Source organism: Elephas maximus, chromosome 2 (assembly GCF_024166365.1).
Source record: "Elephas maximus indicus isolate mEleMax1 chromosome 2, mEleMax1 primary haplotype, whole genome shotgun sequence".
NCBI lineage: Eukaryota > Metazoa > Chordata > Mammalia > Proboscidea > Elephantidae > Elephas > Elephas maximus.
Genome location: NC_064820.1, coordinates 139990749 through 140005233, shown reverse-complemented (window position 1 = coordinate 140005233; position 14485 = coordinate 139990749). Strand labels below are relative to the sequence as shown.

The window sequence follows — 14485 nt, the reverse complement described above, 5'->3', positions numbered from 1 at the left end:
CACAAACAAACTTACTAAAATTTGTGAGATGTTTCAAAGTAGTGCTTACAGGGAAATTCATAGCATTGAATGCATATATCAGAAAAGAAGAATGATCTAAAATCAATAATATACACTTTCACCTTAGAAAACTTGAAAAAGAACAAATTAAATCCAAAGTAAGCAGAAAAAAAAAGAAAAATTAGAGTAAAAATCAATGAAATTGAAGACAGTAAATTAATGAAGAAAAGTCAGTGAAACCAAAACCTAGTTCTTTGAAAAGATCAATAAAAGTGATAAACCTATAGCCAAGCTAACCAAGAAAAAAAAAAAAAGCACAAATTACTAACGTTAGAACTAAAAGATGGACCATCACAACTGATCTCGTGGACATTAAAAGGATAGTAAAGGAATACTATGAACAACTCTATGCCCTCAAATTCGATAACTTACAATGATCGCTCTGACAGGGAACGCAACAGAGAGTCCTTGACAGACCAGGAGAAAAGTGTGCAGCAGAATTCAAATTCACATAAAAAGACGACTTAATGGTCTGACTGAGGCTGGAGGAACCCCTGAAGCCACGGCCCTCGGACGCGCTGTTAACCCAGAATTAAAGACATTCCCGAAGCCCACTCTTCAAAGAAAGATTAGACTGGGCTATAAAACATAAAATAATACTCGTGAAGAGTGTGCTTCAGATCAAGCAGCTACACGAGACCAGATAAGTGGCTCCTGTCCAGAGGCAGAATGAGAAGATACGAGGGGACAGGAACTGGTTGAACACACAGAAGAAATGCAGGGTGGAAAGGGGGAGTGTGCTGTCACATTATAAGGACTGCAACTAATGCTACACAACAATATGTATATAAACTTTTGTATGAAAAATTAACTTGAGCTGTAAACTTTCACCTAAAGCACGATAAAAGAAAAAAACAAAGGGGAAAGACAACCTACAGAATGGGAGAAAATATTTGGAAGCTATAATCTGATGTCAAATAAAAAACAAATCCAGACCTTGAAAAAAAAAAATTGATAACTTAGATGAAATGACCAATTGCTTGACAGTACAACCTATCAAAACTCATGTAAGGAGAAAAAGGTAATCTGGACACACAGCTTACATTTTTCACAAAAAGTAATGCAAAATTGATCATACACCTAAATGTAAGACACAAAACTATAAAAAGTTCTAGAGGATAACATAGGAGAAAATCTGGGTGACTTTGGGTTTGACGATGACTTTTTAGATACAACACCAAAAGCACTATTCGTAAGAGAAAAAATTGATGAGTGGGACTTCGTTAAAATTAAAACTTCTGCTCTGTGAAAGATACTGTTCGGAAAATGAATAGGCAAGCTACAGTCTGGGAGAAAATATACGCAAAACATATATCTGATAAAGGACTTGTATCCAAGTTATACAAAGAACCCATAAAACCCAACCATAAGAAAACAAACAACCCAATTACAAAATTGGCAAAACATCTGAACAAGACATGTCACCAAAGAAGATATGCAGATGGCAAATAAGTACTGTATATGAAAAGATGCTCAACATCACAGGTCATTAGGGGAACTGTAATCAAAACAAGGCGATACGACTACACTTATTAGAATAGCTAAAATCCAAAACTCTGACAACACCGAATGCTGACAAGGATATGTAGCAACATGAACTCTCATTCATTGCCAGTGGGAATGCAAAATAGTACAGCCACTTTGGAAGACAGTCTGGTAATTTCTTACAAAGCTAAACACAGGCTTACCATATGATTTAGCAATTGTGCTTCTAGGGAATTATCCAAATGAGTTGAAAACTTATACCTACACAAAAACCTGCACATGAATGTTTATAGTATCTTTACTCATAATTGGCAAAAATTGGAAGCAATGAAGTTGCTTCAATAGTTGAATGGATAAACAAACCGTAGTACATAAATACGATAGCATCCAGTGATAAAAAGAAGTGAACTATGAAGCCATGAAAAGACACGGAAGAACTTTAAATGCGTACTGCTAAGTGAAAGAAGCCAGTATGAAAAAGTTACATCATGTATGATTCCAAGTATATGACATTCTGGAAAAAGCAAAACTATAGAGACAGTGAAAAGATTAGTGGTTGCTAGGAGGTTTGGGGGAGAGGGAGGGACTAATAGGTAGAGCACATCATTTTTACGGCAGGGATGCTATTCCGTATGATACTATAATGGTGAACACATGACAGTAAGCAACTGTCAAAATGCACAGAACTATATAACACAAAGAGTGAACCTTAATGTAAACTACAGACTTTAGTTAAGAATAATGTATCAATATCAATTGGTTCATCAACTACAAATGTACCACGATAGTGCAAGATGTTAAGAGGGGAAACTGTGGGTGGGGGAATAGAGGGTATATGAGAACTCTCTGCACTTTCTGCTCAATTTTTCTATAAACCTAAAAATGCTCTAAAATCATGGATGAATCTGGAGTGCATTATGCTGAGTGAGAAATAAATCAATCACAAGAGGACAAATATTGTATCAGACCACTACTATAAAAACTTATGAAAAGGTTTATATACAAAAAGAAACAATCTTTGATGGTTATGAGGGAGTGGAGGAGTGGTGATGGAAAAACACTAAACAGGCAATAGATAAGTGGTTAACTTTGGTGAAAGGAAAGACACTACACAATACTAGGGAAGCTAGCGCATCTTGTCCAAGACAAGGTCATAGAAGTTCCATGGTCACATCCAAACTCCCTGAGGGACAGAATTACCGGTCTGAGGGCTGTGGGGACCATGGTATCATGGAACATCTAGCTCAACTGGCATAACAGAGTTTATAAAGAAAATGTTCTACATTCTACCTTGGCAAGTAGGATCTGGGATCTTAAAAGCTTGTGAGCGGCCATCTGAAATACTCCACTGGTCTCACTCTGTTTGGAGCAAGGGAGAATGAAGAAAACCGAAGACACAAGAGAAGGATTAGTCCAAAGGACTAATGGACCACAACTACCACTGCTTTCACCAGACTGAGTCTAGCACAACTAGATGGTGCCCGGATACCACCACTGACTGCTCTGACAAAGATCATAATAGAGGGTCCCCAACAAGCCGGAGAAAAATGTAGAACAAAATTCTAACTCACAAAAAAGACCAGACTTCCTGGCCTGACAGAGACTGGAGAAACCTCTGAGACCACAGCCCCCGGGCACCCTTTAGCTCAGTAATGAAGTCACTTCCAAGGTTTACCCTTCATCCAAAGATTAGATAGGCCCATAAAACAAAATGAGACTCAAGGAGAACAATAGCCCTGGGGCAAGCACTTTAAGGCAGGGAGGGACAGGAAAGCTGGTAATGGGGAACCCAAGATAGAGAAGGGAGAGTGGCAACATGTCGTTGGGTTGGTAAGCAATGTCACAAAACAATACATGTAAAAAAAAAAATGTACTAATTGTTTAATGAGAAGCTAGTTTGGTCTGTAAACCTTCATCTAAAGTATAATAATTAAAAAAATAAAAGTGCTTTAAAAAATAAAGTCTTAATTTAAACCCTTTTGCAATGCAATAAATTACTTAATATGGCTCTTCTAGCTGAGTCGGAATTGACTCGATGGCACCGGATTTGGTTTTTTGGGTTTTAGCCATGGTCTCTGTGACTCACACACAATGACTGAGTGGGACTATGCAAATAAGGCCTATGGAACTTGTGATGGTTGGGGTTATGTGTCAACTTGGCAATGCCATGATTCCCAGTATTGTGTGGTTGTCCTCCATCTTGTGTTGTGGATCTTGACCTCTATATGTTGATGAGGCAGGATGGCTTTAAGCGTGTCTGAGGCTGCAGCTTTGCAGGAGGGCATGACTCAAGCCCCACCCTTAAAGTTATGCCCTTCCCTGGGTTGTGGTCTGCATCTAAGATACATGTGTATGTCCTAGCGAGGCCCTCTCTCTCTGCATCTGGATCCCACACCCTGTTCATGATCAACTGACCTACCCAGAGGCCTGCTGTCTGAACTGCCGATTCTGGGATTGGCTAGCCTCCACAGACCCTTGGGCCAGCAGCCTACTGTGTGACCTGATTTGTCAGCTTCTATAGCCTTGTGAGCCTGCAGTCTGTGGTCTGACTGTGGTCATCAGCTCCTGCAGCCACGTAGGTCCACTAATTTGGGACTGTCCAGCCCCCACAACCACATGAGCCATTTCCTTTATATAGTTCTTGAGCTCTGTGAGCAAATTAGAGAACCCAAATAGGGAGAGTATCGAGGGGAAAGGGAGTAAGTAGTTCATGTTAAAGATGATAGAGTGGTACAGCAGCTTGGAAAAGTTGAACATTTGGGACATCTTTAACCTCTGCCTCATATGAATCAGCTTTGTGCTGATACAAAAGAAATTATCCATTTACCTATGGAGCACAGTTCTACTCTGAAACACATAGGATTGTCATGAGTCGAACCAACTCGATGGCAACAGGTTTGATTTTTTTGTGTTTATTGTTTTTAACTAAAAAAAAAAAAAAACTGTAAGAGAAAAAGAGAGATTAATGGATGTTTTTAATGGAATGTTTGAGCCTCCAGAGATTATGTGAACCTATATGGATATGGTCCTTTGTCCTTCATTAGACTATTTCATAACTGTAGAAATTAACATTCACATATAGAAAACTAATAGCAATGGCAAATAATACCTACAGACAGGTAAAACAAGCTCTGTCTGATGGAGTGATAGCCCTTCCCCATGTAGAAAAGCCAGTTTTACACTGATTACATATTCTTGATCCATAAATGTGTCCAGTCTTTGAAGTCCCTTTTAAGCCAGTTGTAACATCTTCCCAGATCCCTCATTATTAATAAAAATCAAAATCTTTGACACATCTTCATTTTATATTTTCATGAGCTCATGGTTTTACCTTTTAAGAAAATTGTCCTTTAGCACTTTGGAAGCTCCACTGAGATGCCCAATGGATTCAAAAGGCAGAGCTGGCTAAACTTGGTTCAAGTGTGCTACATCGCACAGACAGCTTAAGTCAGGCACGTCTGTCTTTTTTTGGCTCTTAGAAGTGAATCCAAAGAAGCAACAGAAGTTTGCTGGCGCTGTCTTTTTAATTTTCATTTTCTTCTACACAAATTTCGTATTTTGTTTATGTTTCTTGTTTATTGATAAATAATAAGGTATCCTCCATTGGTGGCAGCAATAATTGGGAATTGGTTTCATAATCCATTTGGTTTATAGAGATCTATTCTCTGGTGAAAGACAATGGAAAATCTGATTCTTTAGTCTTTTTTTTTTTGTTCATTTGTTTATATATTAGCTTATATTAGTTTATAGAGATAAGTGTTTACATAAGTTGAATATTCCTAAAATTTCCAGAAAACAAGAAAAATGAATTAATTCTTTAAATATACTATACTTTAAAAATATTATTTTTACAGGAACAACTCGATATTTTCAGAATCTAAATAGACATAATTAAAGTAAATCTTGGGCAAATGAGAATAGTTTAATAATTTGGATTTAATTTTTTTTTTTTTTTTTATGTTTTCTCTGATCTATCGGTATTAAGTACAATACAAGCATATATTTTTATTCCACTCAGGTGTGTTTTCAAGCTACTCATCAAAGAAAATAACATTACAGTGAATCCCAGGTTGGGAAAGTTTGACTTACAGGCAACATGTACTTGCCCTTTAATGTTATGTAAATTTACCCTTACTTTGAAAAGATTACACTAAACCTTACTTGAAAGAAATTCATCACAATACCTTCGCTTTCTGCATGTGCAGCTTTTAAATCACTGAAAAGGCTTTCGGCCTTTTTTTGCACTAAAAATCCCGCTGCCACAGAGTCAATTCTCACTCATAGTGACCCTACAGGACAGAGTAGAACTACCCCATAGGGTTTACAAGGAGTGGCTGAACTGCCAACCTTTTGTTTAACAACCACGTTTTTAACCACTGTGCCACCAGGGCTCCTCCTGCACTAAATTAATTCTAAATAAGAACCGCATGTGCCTGTTCCGACTTACCTATAAATTTGACTTAAAGCATCCTTGGAGTGGATCTCATTCTTAACTTGAGGACTGCCTGCAATCTATATAATGCTTAAGATTAGGAAAAACATAAATTTGTGTCTAACTAAATTGAGTCATTTATTCCAGCAAACCTTTAATTCAATAGTAATTATGTTTCTGTAGTACGTAGCTTGAAAACAATTAGAACTTTAGGTAACTTAAATTTTGACCTGACATTAAATTGAGTTAATAGATAACTAGATCATTTCTAAATGAGGTAGAGTATTGAAACACTGATTACAAATCAAAATTTAAGTTTATACGTGCTTGCTTCTTATTTTTATATGGTACAGAGAGCGTCTTTGGATCATGCTATCCACAATCCATCATGAACATGTTCATTTTTGGCATTTTGAGATGCTGTTTAAGGGATGAGGCAGTTGTATTCCTGAGCCTTGCTAGTATGCTAACGTATCATAAATAGTTCTCAATTATCTACTCCTCAATTTTATCTATGAAAGAGAAAATAATTACTTTGGTTAAAAGTTATAATTACTATAAAGAGTTGAGCCTATACATAGGACCAACAGTGATAGAGAAATATAACTATGTGTATGTATTGGTTTTTCAAGGAAAGGGTCCAAACCAGCTTTAGGGTTTTTAAATTTGGTCGTCCAACCCCTTTCCACTCGTAAAACTTTTGAGGACCCCAAACAGCTAATTGTGGGGGATCATAACTATTGCTATTTACCACATAGGTAAAACTGAAATTTTTTTAAATGCTTAATTTATTGATTTATTTGAAAAGGGCAATGATAAATGTATTGCAGGTTAATAACATCTTCACATTATTATGAAATTATTTATGGCTTCATGGCCATCCTGAGATCTATCCTAAAGTATCAAATTGTTCCAGGATATTAAAGAGCATAATGAGAGACAAAACTTGAATAGTCAATTTTGTTTGTCTTGATTTGTAATACTCAAGTCTTAAGAACAATGGAATACATTACAATCTTATAAAAGTTCACTTTCTTTTTATGGGCTTGTTTATTAGGTTTGGAGCCCTAGTGGTGCAGTGGTTAAGAACTCAGCTGCTAACCAAAAGATCAGCAGTTCAAATCCAACAGCTGCTCCTTGGAAACCCTATGGGGCAATTCTGCTCATCCCATAGGGCCGCTATGAGTCAGAATCAACTCGAAGGCAAAAGGTTTTTTGTTTTAGTTTGCTTTATGCTTATTGCCTTTATCTACAATATAAAGAGTCATTCTTTTCTTTTCCTTCTGTGTAACTTACTTAAAGATAACAAAGATTCTTTGCTGCCAGGATAATTCTCTGTGCTTTATGTTAACTTTATTATGTTCTCGATTATTTAAGGATACAAAAAATGTTCCTTCCTTATGAAAATGCTAAAGCTCTTTTCAATCATGTTAGCTTCTGTTTAACACAATCCTATCTTAATGAAATGTCCAAATCTCTGATAACTTCATGATTTTTGCTTTCCCGGAATCAAATCCTAAAACTAAACAACCCTATAAATTAAAATAAAATACAATGTTCTGGTTATATTTTACACCTACAACTATCTTTTGAGGTTTCCTAAAGGGCATCTGAAAGATTACAAAGATTTGTTCTTTCACCTTATTTAAAAAAAAAATAAAAAGGTGGTAGAAATAATTAGGTTTATTGGATATATTACTATTGATGAGTTGCATAAGAAAAGAGTTCACAAATCAGAAAAGATAAGCATCCTTACCCAACTTAAATTTGTATAGGTAAAATGCTATTACTAGAAATACCTCATAAATTATAGGCTGTATAAGAAGTTCATAGAGATTTATCAATGACCTCACTGTCCATGTTTATATTTGTTTATATTTAATTGTGTCCTGGCAGTACTTGGCCTTATATTAGGCAACGACACTATTGTGTTTTCAATCATAATTTCAGTTATTATTCAAAATGTTATCTTGGTCACAATCTTCTTCAGTTTAAAGCTAACATATTCTAGATCACTAGTTTTCAATTGGGGATGTAACTGGAGGTTTATAAAAATACAGGCCTCTTGCACCTATGCCAGATTTACTGAATGTCTTGCTAGTCTTATTATATTGTTTTCATACCAAAAAAATTTTTTTCTCAGAGCAACCCTATAGGACAGAGCAGAACTGCCCCACAGGGTTTCCAAGGCTGTAATCTTTATGGAAATAGACTCCCGTATCTTTCTCCTGCAGGACGGCTGATGGATTCAAAAAGCCGACCCTTCAGTTAAAAGACAAACATTTAACCACTGCACCACCAAGGCTCCTTATTGTATAACATCCAAAATCTTGATATATTATGCGTATTGAATCTCAGGATTATTATTGTTCTATTTCAAATGTTTTCTAATATAAACATTATATTCATCCATTTTTGTAAATAAGATATAACATTCACTGACTTCTTTGAAAAACTGTTTTAATCACTACTCTTAAAAACATTTTGTCTACTTTCTTTTTGGAAGGCTTTATTATCTTGTTTTTTGTGCCACAGAAACAACTAAATTTCTTTCAGTTGCATTACTCTTGTTGGGAATTATCATCAGATCTTTGACACTTGAAAATTTACAATCTACATCTACAATTCGCATATACAGATGGTTTTTGTTTCACTGTGATGTGATGTCTGCCAAGGAAGGCTCTAAAAGCAGCCACAGGCTAGATAGAGTTTGTGTCTTCAACAATGCAGAACCATCTTAGAGACCTGTGCAAAAAGGCTGTACCAGGTACTTCGAACCACTAACTGTGAAGAATAATCTGAGGCACAGGCTTCTGATGGCATCTCTTAGACAACTTGCAGACCATCCCAGTTAGCTGATTCAGAATTTCCAAAAATCTTTTAAGAGGCAGAATACTTCAGGAGACTGCTAACCCAACATCCAACAGAACAGGAATTAATTATATGAGACTGAACGAACTAGTGGCGAAAATTTTATTGTAGTTACTTGTTTGTAATACTATTGATACTGTTTTAATAGAATATTTTCTGGGCACATAGAGAACTTTTTCTTTCTTCTAAAATAACTAGATGATAAATATATATTGTTAGCAACACACAGTAAATGTGTTACTAACTCAAACCAATCTAGTAGACTCTGCTTTTGTGAACAAAAATGAAATATTTTAAAATGGTACCTAGTTCCCACTGATCACTGACCCCATCCCAAGAATTCAAAACTCTTACTAAATCTCCCAACTTTTCATGGCAATTAGTTATTTGTTATACTCAATATATACTCTTCATGGCAATTAGTGATATTCAATAAGAATCTACCTTTTTACTGAACATAATTGGAAATACTGGTCATAAAATCAAAGCCTTACCTGGAATGTCATATTTGAGAATGACATTCATTTAGTCAGTTACAACAAGCCATTTTCAAGAAACTAATTTTTTTTTTTTTAATGTTATAAAACCAATGTTAAAAAGATATAAAAAGAAAACTGGTTTGGTATCTGGTTTACTGGGTTCCCAGCCTTACAGGTGAATTCCAATTCACTTGGCAAACTAATAATGATGGTAATATTATCTATAAATTTACTAATGCAATTCAAAATGAATTTAATATCTCATGTAATTACATTTATTCATGTCTATAACAGAAACAAAAATGTAATAACAATATACAATAGCCACACGCACATAGCTTTTAAGGGTATTTTTGTGGTTATACGTTTTGCCCCTGTATCTTTGATATGCTGATTAAATGATACACGTAAAAAGGAGAATTTAAAGACACTAACAGTAGCTAAACTGATGTACATAATAAAAAGTTGAAAAAGGAAACAGTAGAGTTGGAATTAGTTAAAATTTTAACTAAAAAGAACATGTAATAGGCTGGAGTTCTTGTGAGACTGAAAAGTGATTGGGAACAGCTAATATAACGAATGGGACTAGGAGGAGATAGGTGAGAGCAGGGTTTTAAGACTTTCTCAGTGTTTTATGTAATATTCTCCCCTCCCTGTCATCATAAGAGGCTAACACAAACTTGTATTACTTTTATTAACATAATACATACATATATGTTAAATGGTGTCAAAAGATTAAAAATGCCACAGCTATTCCCTGATATACTCCTCAGGACCACTTCCCAGAGGCAATCACTTTAACTCCTTTAGGCATTTCTTCTTGTAGTTAACTCATAAAAACCAAATCCATTGCCATCCACTCGATTCCAACTTAAAACAACCCTATATGGCAGAGTAGAACTGCCCCATAAGGTTTCCAAGGAGCAGCTGGTACATTCGAACTGCTGACCTGTTAGTTAGCAGCCTAAGCTCTTAACCACTGCACCACTAGGTCTCCATTACCTCTATATAATAAGTGTCTTGCTATTTCTTGATTTATCAATTTTAGCTATTATCTATAAACTAATTATCATTGTCATCATAACTAACATTAATAAACACAATTCTAAGTGCTTTAGTATGTTGATTTATTTACTTTTCACAAAAAAACTGTAAAAAAAAAAAAGAAGGATATTTTTTGTCATCTCCATTTTACTGCAGGGGAAACTGAAAGGTAAATTAACTTGTCAGAAGTTACAGAGCTTATAGAGTTATTAAGTAGTAAATTCAGTCAGACTGGCTCCAGTGCCTTGACTCTTAGGTACTGTACTTTATAACTACTGCCTCTCATAATACCTCACCCTCATTTCTAATATTTTTAGTTAAATCAATAAAAAGTATATTAACATCATAATGGCTACATGCATATTGTTCACAAAGAACAAGTAGTTTAACATGATAATATGTCCTTTCTTGTGAAGTTTCTTTGAGATATTGTTGTTATCATTTAGCAATTTTCCACACCCATGCCTACTCTCTGAAATGTTCCATCTTATCATCTTCACGTCATCCACTCCACCAAGTCATCCTTTCCCCAGTCACCTAAATGGTTTTAATCATTTTTTATGTGGAGTCATCAAACTGGCATATCCTTTTATGGAAAACACTGTGTTGAAATTAAGCACAACAGAGTCCGCTGTTACTGAGTTAGATGAAGATTAGTGAGGTTCCTCAAAGGACTTAAAAAAAAGGCTGTATTTGTGTATGTATAAGACACATTTGTAGCACCCACAATTAGGGACAGATCATCTAAACCGTCGATCAGCATGGAAAAACAAAAGATTTGAAAACATAAAAATTGCCACAAATCAATTTTCCTTTTAAAGGCCACCTAACATCTGGAACCACACAATAATGAAAAGGTCCCATATGATACCATAGGAAGTATACTGGTAAATGAAAACCAGTATTCACTGTCAAAATTCAAGTGTTACCCAAAAATGCTGTGGCATTTATTTATATAAATTTATTTACATGAGTTTGAGCTGAGCAGTGTTGCAAGTTTAAATGCAATAAAATAATGCTAGTGACCAAATTGTCAGAATCCTGGCAAGAGTATGCTGTTAACAGTGAAGAAAGGAATGGTTGCCCAACAAATGGGATATTTAACAGTTAAAACAAAAAAACAAATGTTTCAGAATTGGAAAAAGGAAAAAGGCAGGTTAAATTCTTCTACACTTTTGTGAAATCTTCAAGTGGTATGTTGTTGTTTTTGTTGTTGTTGTTGTTGTTAGGTGCCATCAAGTCGGTTCTGACTCATAGCGGCCCTATGCACAACAGAATGAAGCATTGCCCAGTCCTGCCTTACTCACAATTGATGCTTTGTTTAAGTCCATTGTTGCAGCCACTGTGTCAATCCATCTCGTGGAGGGTATTCCTCTTTTGCAATGACCCTCTACTTTACCAAGCATGATGTCCTTCTCTAGGGACTGATCCCTCCTGACAACATGTCCAAAGTATGTGAGACGTAAGTAATCTCGCCATCCTTGCTTCTAAGGAGCATTCTGGTTTCTTTTGAGACAGATTTGTGCATTCTTTTGGCAGTCCATGGTATATGCAATATGCTTCACCAACACAATTCAAACGTATCAGTTCTTCTTCAGTCTTCCTTATTCATTGTCCAGCTTTTGCATGCATATGAGGTGACTGAAAACACCATGGCTTGGGTCTGGTGCACCTTAGTCCTCAAGATGATATCTTTGCTTTTCAACACTTTAAAGAGGTCTTTTGCAGCAGATTTTCCCAATGGAATGCATGTTTTGACTGTCTCCATGGGTGTTGATTGTGGATTCAAGTAAAATGAAATCCTTGCCAACTTCAGTCTTTTCTCTGTTTATCATGATGTTGCTTATTGGTCCAATTGTGAGGATTTTTGTTTCCTTTATGTTGATATCAAGTGGTATGGTTCCAGAAATTTAAAAAATTCCTTCTTCAAAAGCTTAATGAAATCTATGATGTTCTGAGTTCTTAAACACTGGAAAGATCGTCTAAATCATGAGTTTTAACTTTGGTTTACACTAAATCCATTTTGTACCATGCACTGACTGCTGCTGTTAGGTGCTGTTAAGTCAATTCCAATTCACAGTGGCCCTATGTAAGACAGAACAAAACACTGCCCAGTCCTCCGTCATCCTCACAATTATTTTCTATGTTTGAGCTCACTGTTGCAGCCACTGTGTGAATTTATTTCACCAAGGGTCTTCCTCTTTTTCACTAGCCCTCTATTTTACCAAGCATGATGTCCTTCTGCAAGGACTGGTCCCTCCCGATAACATGCCCAAAGTATGTGAGACGAAGACTCACCATCTTTGCTTCTAAGGTGCATTTTGGCTGCACTTCTTCCGAGACAGGTTTGTTTGTTCTTCTGGCAGTCCATGGTATATTGGATATTCTTCGCCAACACCAGAATTCAAAGGCATCAATTTTTCTTCAGTCTTCCTTATTCGCTGTTCAGCTTTCACATGCATATGAGATGACTGAAAACATCACTGGCTTGGGTCAAGTAAACCTTACTCTTTAAATTGACATCTTTGCTTTTTAACGCTTTAAAGAGATCACTCGCTGTAGATTTGCTCGATGCAATGGATTGTCTGATGTGAATGCTGCTTCCAATGGCATTGCTTGTGGATCCAAGCAAAAGGAAATCCTTGACAACTTCAATCTCTTCTCTGTTTATCATGATGGTGCTTATTGGTCCAGTTGTGAGGATTTTTGTTTCATTATGCTGAGGTGTAATCCATACTGAAGGCTGTGGTCTTTGATCTTCATTGATAAGTGCTTTAAGTCCTCTTCACTTTCAGCAAGCAAAGTTGTGTCATTTGTATATCATGGGTTGTTAATGAGTCTTCCTCCAAACCTGCTGCTGTGTTTTTCATATAGTCCAGCTTCTTGGATTACTTGCTCAACACACAGATTGAGTAAGTACAGTGAAAGGGTACAATCCTGACGTGCACCTTTCCTGCCTTAAACCACGCAGTATTCCCCTGTTCTGTCTGAACGACTGCCTCTTGATTTATGTAGAGGTTTCTTGTGAGCACAGTTAAGTGTTTCAGAATTCTCAGTCTTGGCAAAGTTGTCTATAATTTGTTATGATCCACACAGTCAGATGCCTTTACATAGTTAATAAAACACAACTAAACATTCTCTGCTTTCAGCCATGATCCATCTGACGTCAGCAATGATATCCCTTGTTCCACATCCTCTTCTGAATACAGCTTAAATTTCTAGTACTTTTCAGTTTTCCATGTACTGTTGTAACTGCTTTTGAACAATCTTCAGCAAAATTTTACTTCTGTGTGGTGGTATTAATGATAATATATAAATTATAAAATATACATATTTGTTCTAGTCATCTAAAAGAAACCTAAAATTTCTTACACGTTAATTTCATAACACTACATGCTGAGAGATACTTCTACTTTAACAAGAGAATACATCAAGGAACATAAGCTATATCCAAAATAAAGAAAACAATGATCTTTTTAGTTCTTTACTCACAAAATCTCATTTTGTCTCTATACAAAATTTTTGTGGTTCTAAATTTCTATACTATTCAATAACACAGTTTCTATAAAATGTTATTTGTCTATAAAGTATATGACCCTATACTCTCACATAATATGTAAAATAAAATATTTTTTCCCAAAAAGAAAGCATTACATCATCAATTACTTTCAGAAATGCTGAAGAGCTAGGAGGAGTATGTTCATCTATATGTTTCCTCTTATGTACTCAGTCTATTTTAAATGGTATATTTTACACAATCTTACCTCTGCTGGATGCTGAATTATGTACAAGTGGGTAGAGATGTGTAGAGGATGCACTGGTAGAAATGGACATAAACACACTTTCTGAGGCCGGCTAAAGGTAAAAAGAAAAGAAAACCTTTCAATTTTTTAAATACAATGATACAACAATAATCAGAAGCTTGAATATAATCCCATTTGGTTGTATAAAGATATGTGCTAAAGCTGAATTCTTTTAAAAATGAAATATCAAGAATTAATGTAATCAGACTGCAGAAATGAGAATTTGGAAAAAATTTCAAGTAAATTTTTTACCATATATATGGATTAAAAGTACCAAAAAAAAATTCTATCCTATTTATCTTTAGTGGAAG

The 14485-nt window shown here is 35.6% G+C and overlaps 1 protein-coding gene across 2 annotated transcripts in view; it reads right to left on the bottom strand.

Annotated features, from left to right (window-relative positions):
* DTWD2 (DTW domain containing 2) overlaps positions 1-14485 on the bottom strand; it is a 170674-nt gene that overhangs the window by 109897 nt on the left and 46292 nt on the right. For both annotated transcript variants that reach the window (XM_049873607.1, XM_049873608.1), the window contains exon 2: positions 14136-14226. In XM_049873607.1, coding sequence (XP_049729564.1) covers positions 14136-14226 — 91 coding nt within the window. The remainder of the gene's footprint in view (positions 1-14135; positions 14227-14485) is intronic.